Here is a 10,618-nt window from a genome sequence, read left to right on the forward strand (position 1 = left end):
GTCATTACTCAATGCAGCCAGCTCTGAGGTCAGCCTTGGCATTGCTTATCTGGTTTTGTTGCTTTTCTGGGCCTGGGGTTGAAATACAACTGAGGCCTAGATGCTATCTCTAGGGAGGAAAGGTCAGGGGTTCCAAACTGCATGGCCATCCATAGGCTAGGGGAGGAACGGTCACCCAGGAGGGGATGACTTCCAACCCTACAATTGATTGTCTATCGTTAGGCACCTGGGGCTTTACACCCTGATGACCTCCAGTACCTGGCCCAACGTGCTTGCTCTGCTCATGTCTGCCTTACAACATTTCTACTTCCACCAAGCAAACAGCGGATGAACCCTAGCTAACTCTGGCCTCCCTTCTGTTAGGCCTCTCAGCCCTTTCACACCCCATCCCTCCCTTCCCCTACACCCTCTTCCCTCCCTTTCTCTAAAGGGATCCAGGGCTTTAAGCCGCTCCACAGAGTTAAGTACTTGGGTATCATAAATACGGTAAACACCACAGGGAGGGTTTAACTCTGAAGGGCGGGTGAGGGGAACCTGAGGAATGAATGGGAGCGAACTGGCAGCGCAAGCCCCGCCCCCCCGACGCTCCCCGCCCCCTTCCCTCCCGCTTTCAGTCACTTAATCGCGTTTCCCGGCTGAACTCTCGTGAGATCTGTGACTTGCCCCGGAAGACCCGCCCCCAGCGCCGTGGAGGCCAATGGGAAGAAGTGACGGTTACGACCGTTGGGCTTCAAAGAAACCAATGAATGCCGGGAGCGGAGAGTTTAAGACGCTTAGGCCTGCGCTCCTACGAAAGTCGGTCCGGGGATCGCGACCTGCCCGGAGCTGACGGTGAGCGGCGGCCGGGCTCTGCGGAGAGGTAGGCCCGCGGCCGAGGCGGCCCCCGCTGTGCGGCCCCGGCCTTTGCGAGCTCCGGTCGCTTGTCTTCCTCCAGGGCTCGGCGGGCACCTTTCCCCTCAGGGGTCCGCTCCCCTCCGGACGCTTCGCCCCGATGGCGCAGTTCGTGTTCGACAGCGACCTGCATGCCCTGCTGCAGCTGGACACACCCATCCCCAATGCGCCCCCCGCGCGCTGGCAGCGCAAAGCTAAGGAGGCGGCGGGGCCCGCCCCGTCACCCATGAGGGCGGCCAATCGGTCCCACACCGCCGGCCGGACCCCGGGCCGAACTCCGGGTCAGTGGGTGCGGCGGGACGCGGGGCGGGAGAACGCCTTGCGGACAGCATCCTGCATGTCTCTCCTCCTTCGGGGGCCTCGTCGGACTGTCTGCTTCCCTCTCCCCACCCTAGGCAAATCCAGCTCCAAGATTCAGACCACTCCCAGCAAACCTGGCGGGGACCGCTATATCCCCCAACGCAGTGCTACCCAGATGGAGGTGGCCAGCTTCCTCCTGAGTAAGGAGAACCATTCCGAAAATAGCCAGACGCCCACCAAGAAGGTAGGTGCCCCAGAGGGGCTTGAGGCCAAGGGACCCGTCTGTGTGCTTTGCGTAATGTCATCCTGCCTCACTCACTCCCCATCACCCTTCTGTGCCAGGAACATCAGAAAGCCTGGGCTTTGAACCTGAACGGTTTTGACGTGGAGGAAGCCAAGATCCTTCGGCTCAGTGGGAAACCACAAAAAGTTCCAGAGGGTAAGTCCTGAAGTTCATGGGTTTACCCACCCAAGACTGAGGGGAGGAGGGGAATGCTACCTGGCCTTCCAGGTTAGGGCCAGGGGGAGGTCTCGGGTCTCGCAGTGTCTAATCTCCCTCCTCCGGGACAGGTTACGAGAACAGACTGAAAGTCCTCTACAGCCAGAAGGCCACGGCCACGCCTGGCTCCAGCAAGAGGACCTGCCGTTACATCCCTTCCCTGCCGGACCGGATCCTGGATGCCCCTGAAATCCGTAATGACTACTGTAAGTGCAGCCTGTTCCTGGCCGGGTGGGTGGGGAGAGAGTGCCTGGGGGCCAGGCAAACAAGCATATGTTCTCTTTGTCCCTCTGGCAGACCTCAACCTGGTGGATTGGAGCTCGGGGAATATACTGGCTGTGGCATTGGACAACAGTGTGTACTTGTGGAGCGCTGGCACTGGCGACATCCTGCAGCTGCTGCAGATGGAGCAGCCTGGAGAATATGTGTCTTCTGTGTCCTGGATCAAAGAGGGCAACTACCTGGCTGTGGGCACCAGCAGTGCGGAGGTGCAGGTGAGACTTGTCCCTGGGCTGCAGCTGTTGTTCCCCAGGCCCCGGGAGCTTGCCCAGGAGGAGGTTATGCCAAGGCCCAGCCTCTGATTGTTGTGATTCATTCTCATTCTCATTCTCATTCTCTCTCTCTCTCTCTCTCTCTCTCTCTCTTTCTCTCTCTCTTTCTCTAGCTATGGGATGTGCAGCAGCAGAAGCGGCTTCGGAACATGACCAGTCATTCTGCCCGAGTGGGCTCCCTGTGTTGGAATAGCTATATACTGTCCAGGTCAGTGGTTTTTGTTAATCTGTTGCAAAATCAGGCTATGGTTTTTGTCCTCCCCCAACTGTACACCCCTGAAGTGAAGCAGCTCTGCCTTACTGGTGGCATTTGGCACTGCCACAGGACCTGATTCCCATCTTCCTTCTTGCAGTGGCTCACGCTCTGGTCACATCCATCACCATGATGTTCGGGTAGCAGAACACCATGTGGCCACACTGAGTGGTCACAGCCAGGAAGTGTGTGGGCTGCGCTGGTCCCCAGATGGACGACATTTGGCCAGTGGTGGCAATGATAACTTGGTCAACGTGTGGCCTAGCGCTGCCCTAGAGGCGGGCTGGGTTCCCCTGCAGACATTCACCCAGCATCAGGGGGCTGTCAAGGTAAGAGGGGCTCGGCTGGGGCCTCTACGGACTCTCACCCAGAACCTGGGGAATATTATGGGGAGATGGGATGCTGGGATTGGACTGGTTAGTCTAGGACCCTCTATAACTCCTTGGGTTACCTGCTGATTCCACTTTTGTCCCATCTAGGCTGTAGCTTGGTGTCCCTGGCAGTCCAATATACTGGCAACTGGAGGAGGCACCAGTGATCGGCACATTCGCATCTGGAACGTCTGCTCTGGGGCCTGTCTGAATGCTGTGGATGCCCACTCCCAGGTAGTCTTTTACCTGTTCTAGTCTCTCACTCCTAGATACATTCTTACTCTTTATTTCTTCCTGGGCAGCCATGTTTCCTAAGTCTGTACCATGATGATTTCCAATCTTCTAAGCTCTCACTCAGGAGCTCCAGAACCATATTTCCAACTCTCTGTGGCCCATCTCCTACCCCATGTCCTATAGGTGGCCCCAGCCTAATAGGCTCCTAATTAAACTTGTACTTCTCCTTGCCTCCCTAAAATGTGTCCCTCCTCCTCCTCCGCTTATATTCTTTGAGAGGACAAAACCTACTTAGAAATCTGAAAACAACAACAACAAAAAAAAAAACCACCCTAGAATATTTCATCCTCCTCACCTAATCAACAAGATAGTTTTACCCCAAAATGTCATTCACAAATGTTTTCTCTCCTCAAGTACACTGGTCTCAGTATTCTTAGCTCCTCTAGTCTGTCCTCTCTGCTGGGGTCTGGGTGGTCTGTTACTGTCCTCCTTAAATCCTGCAGTGGTTCCCCATCACCTACAGCAGGGGTCTTCAAACTACGGCCCGCGGGCCACATGCGGCCCACAGAGGAGTCTGATCCGGCCCGCCAGGTTTTTTGGGCAGTGAGTGCTGCCGAGGTGTTACAGTAGGAATTAGTAGTTCATATAGTCCGGCCCTCCAGCTCTCTGAGGGACCGTGATCTGGCCCCCACTTTAAAAAGTTTGAGGACCCCTGACCTACAGCATATATCCCAAATCCATTAGAATTTGATGACCTTGCTGGTGAGTCTCCTGGATGACTCCAGCTTCTCCTTCCATTCAACACCCACTCTGCCCACCTTCATTCTAGATTTGGGCTTTTGAGCCAAAGTTCAAATTCTGGCTCTGTCACCTACTACTTTAACTTGCTTGTGATCTTAGGCAACTTGCTGAACTTCCTTCTGCACTTTTCCTCATCTGTAAATGGATAACGGTTATAATTCTCAAAAGGCTTTTGTTAGGATCATGGTCACTCTAGTCTGAGTGACCTGGCAGTGTTCCTAACACTATGTTGAAGCTACAACATCCTCTCCCCACAGGTGTGCTCTATCCTCTGGTCTTCTCACTACAAGGAACTTATCTCAGGTCATGGCTTTGCCCAGAACCAGCTGGTTATTTGGAAGTACCCAACCATGGTCAAGGTGGCTGAGCTCAAAGGTATGTGCTAAATGACAGAAGCCAAACACAAAAGACCACATATTGTTTGATTATTTATATGGACTATCCAGAAGAGAGATAAAACAGACTAATGGTTACCAGGGGCTGGAGGGAAGGGTAATAATGTGTGACTTTCTTTATGGAGTGAGAAAATGGTCTGAAATTGTAGTTGTGATGATTACACAACTCTATGACTATACTAAAAACTAATGAATTGTACACGTTAAAAGAATAAATCATTCAAAGCTGTTACAAAAAAAGAAACCAAAAAAAGGTAGGTTGCCCCTAAAATTGGAGTTGTATGTCTGCTCTGACTTTTTCCTTTCTCATGCCCAGGTCACACAGCCCGGGTCCTGAGTTTGGCCATGAGTCCCGATGGGGCCACCGTGGCCTCAGCAGCAGCAGACGAGACCCTACGCATGTGGCGCTGCTTTGAGTTGGACCCTGCGAGGCGACGGGAGCGGGAAAAGGCTAATGCACCCAAAAGCAGCCTCATCCATCAAGGCATCCGTTGAGGACCAACTCTCATCACTTCAGTTTTTATGTTTGCTTTTTTTATTTTTCTAATAAAGTTATGTCTCTCTTCTTGCATGACCTCTATCTCAGTGGCTTTTTCAAGAGGCTCCTCCCCTGTTGGAGAGCTAGAAATGTCTGTCCTGTGGGAGCCCTGACCATCTGTCCTGTTCGTAGACAGGGCCAGCAGGCTTTGTACCCTTCCTCCTCATTTACACACACGCACACACACAGCCTCAGTAGTTTCCTGTCACTTTTAATGAAGACACGAGTGAGCAGCCTCCACAGGCTGTATTCCCAGGCCTCCCACCCACTCTGACCTCTGGTGGAAAGGAGGGAGCCTGGGTCCGTAGTGACAGATTATTGCTGACCTCTTCAGTGTGAGGAAAAAGGCCACGAGACCCTGGTGGGGGCCAGTCCTGAGTGCTCCTCTCCCAAGTTTAAGGCAGGGAGTGGGGAGTAAGCGTCCAGCCCTTTCAGCCCCCAGCTCGAGTGGCAGAGGGCAATGAGGCCATGTCCCTGGGGCTGGCTGGGACAAGTGGGTGAGGAACGGAAGCTGTGGTCCCTGTGTACCAGCTGTGGGGAGGGGAAGGCTCGTCCCCTGCTCAGTCCTGACCACATAAGCCCTGGTCACAGGTGTGGTTGGGGAGGACAATGACGGATGCTGCCCAAGGTGCAGTCCTGAGGCACTTAGGTGGGCGCCTAGCAAGAGCATGTTTCTCAGTTGGCCTTGACTTTGGCAGTACCTGGAGCTCCGTTTTGCTGAACCACACGGGGCAGCCGTTTGCCTTTGGTGTAAGAATGATACCAGAAGTTGGAGAAGAGCACGAAGAAGATGGTGCCGTACATCCAGATGAGGTGGATGATGACTGGGTACTGGTAGTTACAGCTGGGCATGAAATAGTACTGGGAGATGTGCAGCGAGACCAGGACAAACTGGATCTAGGATAGAGAAAGGCAAGGGTCAGAGGTTATACTGAGAGGGCTGGAGGGAAAGGGTATAGAGAAAGACTGAACATTGAGTGGGAGGATAATGTCAAAGGTGAGAGGTTGGATAAAGGAAGGATCCAGACTAGAGTATTGGGATGGTTATAGGCCAGGTCCAGGCCCCTCACCAGCTGGATGGCTGTCATGTGCTTTTTCCACCAAAGGTAGGGCTGAGCAACAGGGCCAAGGGCAGACAATCCATAGTACAGGTACATGACGACATGCACAGAGGAGTTTACCATGGCATGGAAAGAGCCCATTCCTCCTGTGAGTGGACAATGAACAGAGTCAGGAGAGTCGAGCCTCTAATCCCCAGTGCCTGCCCCTTTTTCCCCCCAACGGCCTTCACCACTCACCTGGGGCAATTTTCACTCCCCACCACCAGCTCCACGGAAGCACTGAGTGGTGGAAGACATGTAGGAAGGTCACCTGTCCATCTTTTTTCCGGAGAATAAAGATCACCTAAGAATAGTAGGGAAAGGAGTTTCAGAGTCAGGGCCTCTCACTCCTTTCTCCCCTCCCCCACCCCAAGTTCTCCCAGTTCATATACTCTCACCGTGTCCATGAGCTCAATGAACTTGGAGAAGAGGAAGAGCCAGGCCACTCGAACCATCTGCAAGAAGTCAGGGCAGCCTTAGGACCCCGCCCTTAGGACGACTAGAGCCTCCGTAAGCTGGCCCAGGAGCACAGGTCACGCCCAAATTGCTCCTATCCCCAGCTTGTTTACGACGCAGGAACCCCCACCCCCATCTCACTCCTACTTACCCTCAGAGCCTCTGGGTTGTTGGAAAAGTCCACAGGGTCGCAGCGCCAGGTGTAGCTGCTCAGCCAGCCAGACATCAGGAACTAGAAATGGGATGTGGATTAGACCAGCGTTTTTCAACCGCTGTTCCGCGGCACACTATGTTGCCTGGTGTGCCGTAGGTGCAGACAAGACAAGAATTTTATAATTTTTCACTATTTTGTTTACTTAATATTTCATAATAAAGTAATTATAAAATACTTTCTTTGTGTTTATTTGATTCCTATTCAAGAGAATTACTTTATATATAGTCAATATAGGCACAGAGTTAAATTTTTTAACATTTTCTAATGGTGGTGTGCCTCGTGATTTTTTTCATGAAACAAGTGTGCCTTTGCCCAAAAAAGGTTGAAAAACACTGGATTAGACCACCAGAATGCCCTCCCTCCCCCCAACCCCTCCCGTTTGCTAGTTGAAAAAAATGGATCTGAGCCTTTCTGGAAAGGAGATGCATGCTGTGGCTCCAAGGCCTTATCCTGCCAGCAGAAATCGAAGCCTAGGCACCCCAGGGTCCCACCTCATAAACAATGTAGAGGGAGAGTGCCACCAATGAGAAGTTGTAGACAACCATGAAACCACGCAGTTGGAAGGGCTTCCGATTGGCCATGATTCGAGGCCCAAGTGAGAGAACGAAGTACACATAAGTCAGGAGAATGGAGGTCATTAGCAAGGGGGACCCCATCAAAGGGTAGCTCTGTATCCGGGGATCTGCAAATAAGGATCAAAGGAGTCAGGAAGTGCCACCGGGTTCAAAGGGTCCCAATCAGGTCATGTACAGACATGACGTCAGGTCACCAAGGGTCAAAGGGGTGGGTAGGGACTTCCCATTAGGTGACAGTCCTAGATCCAGAGATCTCGGGACCGGAGGGAGGTAGGGCAGGTGGACAGTCTCTTACCTCCATGCTTCATCATGGTCTGGTACACGTTCACAAGAGCCTCCATCCTCGTTAACGACTCTGGGGAGGCATGGAGGGCGGGTGTCAGCCAGGGTTGTGTTCTCCCATCTTACCCCTGACCCACAGACAGGACAGAGACCAGACAACTCCCGATACCTCATTGCGAAAGGATATAACAGAGAGAGGAAGGAATTGCTGGGGATTAGGGGTAGGAGGAGACAGTTTGGCGGGGGCATCTGCTTCCCACACATCCTGCCCGCCTGGGAAGGGCTGTTCCACCCTTCCTTTCCTCCCCGCACTCTGCTCTTCTCTGGAGATTTTTACTTCATGACCTCCCATCCCCGCTTCCTCCAGCAGAAAACTCTCAAATTCGATCCCTTTCTAGAAAGTCTTAGCTCTCCCTGACAGGGAATCCATCTCCCGAATGAACTGCCTCTCCCTTCCTCACCAAAGTCTCTCGTCTCTCCAGCTCTGGGTCTTGCTTCTCTCCGGGGATCCTCCCCTTCACCCTCTCCTGGCCCGTATCGGGATGCTCTTCTCCTGGGATTGTCCTTCCCAGGACTCTCCTCTCCCGAGGATCCCTCCTTTCCCCAGCCGGGACTCTCACTTCCCAGCCCTTCCGGCCAATCCTGTCCCTCCTTGGCGGTCCCTCCGGTCCTGGTGCCTTCCGAGACTCTCCTCCCAACCCCTCTTGTCCCTTCCTCCTCTCCCCTGCCGAGACATTCCCAGGCTCCTCTCGCCCTCCAGAGCTCTCACCTCCAGCCTCTCGGCTCCTCTCCGGCGCTCTCCTCCTGCCCTTCCTCTCTGGGAGCCTGGCTCTTTGAGACTCCTGCCCCGGCAGCTCCACCTGTCTGACTAGATCTGGCAGCAGCCCCGCCCTCCACCCACCCCCGCTGCACCGCACATGGGGTGGAGGGTGGGTCCAGGCCACAGGTCAGTGCCTGGAGGAGCAGGACCCACGAGGATTGAGAAAGCCAAGTAAAGCTGAGACTCACTGTCCACCCACCCTCCCCAGATCAGCCAGATGGTCCAAGGTTCTAGGTTTTGAGCCACAAGCCTGCAGAGTCTCCAGGCCCAGCCCAAACCTTGGAGCAAAGAGAACTGCAGAAAATCCACACCCCGGGATCTGCTAAACTAGCCATAAATTCTCTCAGTTTGTCCTACTTTTAAGTGGGTCCAATCGCCCTTCTCTCCCAGGGAGGGGCAGGGAAGCCAGTGGCATGTGAGGAGGTGGGGACGTGGGGGAGGTCTCAGGAATCTTCCCCTCCCTCAGGGAGGAGTCTAAAGATCTGGGCCCTCTCCCCCTCAGGACCTCAAGGAATGAGGGAGGAGGGAGGAGGGCTCACCCGGACACAAAAGCCAGGCCCAGGGGAGCCTGGGGCTCTGAGGAAGTCCCAGAGGGACAATCCAGTCCCTAAACTGCCCGGGGAAGCAGAGCTACCTGAGCAGGTACTAAGTGAAGAACTCACCTTCTGATGCATCCACTGAGGCTGCGCATGCACCCCTCACCCTCACACACACACACACACACACACACACACACACACACACACACACCCCGGGCTCACATCCCACAGGTGCTCCCTCAGCTCCATGTCAACCCCCAACTGCCCCACCACGGTCAGGCCCGAGTCCTTCCATACACACATGGCCTCAGACACACCTGCCTCTCACACAGCTCTCCCCTCACCCACCCCATGACCAACTCACCAGGGGCTAGCACCCATGGAGCCCACACAACTCCTGCGGGCATACCTGCCCTCCTCTGACACACCACCCAAACAAGCCTCCGTGGACTCTGACATGCATAGTTTCTAATACTCAGACCTGCTCCAAAAATACATCCACACTAGTGAACACACCCAAAACACTCCCCAAACACTCACACATCCTCCTGCCTGGGTCCTGCATTACCATGTGCTTATGGTAATACAAATGCTTCGGCTCATGCCTACGTGAGTCACAGATAAATGTGGCCACACACAGAAGCTCACGCAGCCCACTTAGCAGGGAAGGAATATAAAATCACCCGTACCACATGTTGACACACACCTGTCCTTGGCCAAGCACACAGATCTCTTTCCACGGATGACATTCATTCATTCATTTACTCATTCATTCACAGTCATATTTTCGTCGGTTGCCTGTTCTGTGGGAGGGCCTACCAGGAGAGGGGTAACATGTGCTCTAACACACAGTTCCTTCCCGGCCCAGGAGTTTGCCAGCTCTTATCTCTCTCAACCACCACACTCGCAGGCACCCTGGAGGTCAGGAGTGGCTCAAGGTTCTGGAAAGGACCTCTGCCGGTGCTAGAAAGAATCTGGGTGTGTCCCCCGTAGGGGAACTCGGTCCTTCCTTTTAAGATGGATGGAAGGGAAAAGAAAACAGGCAGAGGAAGGGGGGAGGGGAAAAGAGGAGGGAAAGGAAGGGAAGGGAGGAGGGAAGGGACGAGAGGGAAGAGGGATAAGACCTGGAGGTGGTGGAGGAAGGCCTAGGTTTGAGTAAATGGGGTCCACGCACGGGAGGGAGGTTGCTGGAGAGGCCCAGCCCCAGAGAGCTGGGACCTCCCACTCACTCTCCCCAGGAACAGCCTCGCCCACAGCCAGGGCAGGGCAGGGCAGGGCTGGGCCCGGCGAACCACGCAGGGGACCCCGGGCACGTGGGAGCGGCCGCCCAGGAAAGGATCAGACTCACCGGTGGGGGACCAGGCAGGCAGCAGCCGAGGGCTCGGAGGGAGCAGGGCCAGAGAGAAGTCCCCAGGGCCAGCCTGCCTGCCACTTCCTCATCTGCTGGGCCGACTTTCTGTCACCAGAGGGGGAGGGGGCGGGCCGGGTGGGGGGCGCCTGCTGATTGGGTCTCCGGCTGAGGCAGGAGGGGCCGTCCAGCCTCAACTGGGCTCGGCCCGCAGGGCGGGAGCAGGGGCGGGCCGCCCGATCCCGGGCAGGAAGCACGCCCAGCCCGACTCCCCACCCCTTCCCTCGGCATCACTCAGCCCGCCGCTGTCAGCTCGCGCGCGCGGCCTGGCTGGGGCCGCCAGAGTGGAACCCTGCTTCTTCCTGACATTCGGCCCGTGAATGGCCTTATTCTGGGCCTCCTGGTGATGAATCCACCAACACATCTGTGTGGGCGGGCAGGCCCACCCAGC

General features: G+C 55.0%; 2 protein-coding genes across 4 annotated transcripts; one reads left to right on the forward strand and one right to left on the reverse strand.

Annotated features, from left to right (window-relative positions):
• The first annotated feature begins 695 nt into the window (after positions 1 to 695).
• On the forward strand, positions 696 to 4,866 carry CDC20 (cell division cycle 20). 2 transcript variants are annotated; one of them, XM_084874622.1, is made up of 11 exons: positions 696 to 831; positions 935 to 1,172; positions 1,287 to 1,435; positions 1,534 to 1,630; positions 1,762 to 1,896; positions 1,988 to 2,184; positions 2,355 to 2,449; positions 2,595 to 2,823; positions 2,974 to 3,099; positions 4,158 to 4,275; positions 4,612 to 4,866. In XM_084874622.1, the coding sequence occupies exons 2-11, from the start codon at positions 992 to 994 to the stop codon at positions 4,788 to 4,790; spliced, it is 1,506 nt and encodes a 501-aa protein (XP_084730748.1). In that variant the 5' UTR covers positions 696 to 831; positions 935 to 991; the 3' UTR covers positions 4,791 to 4,866. The 2 variants fall into 2 exon arrangements, with proteins under 2 accessions (XP_084730748.1, XP_084730749.1); XM_084874623.1 differs by having other exon boundaries at positions 751 to 859.
• A 162-nt stretch (positions 4,867 to 5,028) lies between these two features.
• Positions 5,029 to 10,307, reverse strand: ELOVL1 (ELOVL fatty acid elongase 1). 2 transcript variants are annotated; one of them, XM_084874718.1, is made up of 8 exons: positions 10,168 to 10,307; positions 7,474 to 7,533; positions 7,095 to 7,285; positions 6,541 to 6,621; positions 6,332 to 6,388; positions 6,132 to 6,237; positions 5,904 to 6,040; positions 5,029 to 5,730 (listed from the first exon to the last, which is right to left on the reverse strand). In XM_084874718.1, exons 2-8 carry the CDS (start codon positions 7,517 to 7,519, stop codon positions 5,509 to 5,511), a joined length of 840 nt encoding a protein of 279 aa, XP_084730844.1. In that variant the 5' UTR covers positions 7,520 to 7,533; positions 10,168 to 10,307; the 3' UTR covers positions 5,029 to 5,508. The 2 variants fall into 2 exon arrangements, with proteins under 2 accessions (XP_084730844.1, XP_084730845.1); XM_084874719.1 differs by lacking the exon at positions 10,168 to 10,307 and adding an exon at positions 8,230 to 9,140.
• Positions 10,308 to 10,618: the final 311 nt, after the last annotated feature.

The sequence above is a fragment of the Pipistrellus hanaki genome (assembly GCF_964339955.1).
Source record: "Pipistrellus hanaki genome assembly, chromosome: 2".
In the NCBI taxonomy this organism is placed as follows: Eukaryota; Metazoa; Chordata; class Mammalia; order Chiroptera; family Vespertilionidae; genus Pipistrellus; species Pipistrellus hanaki.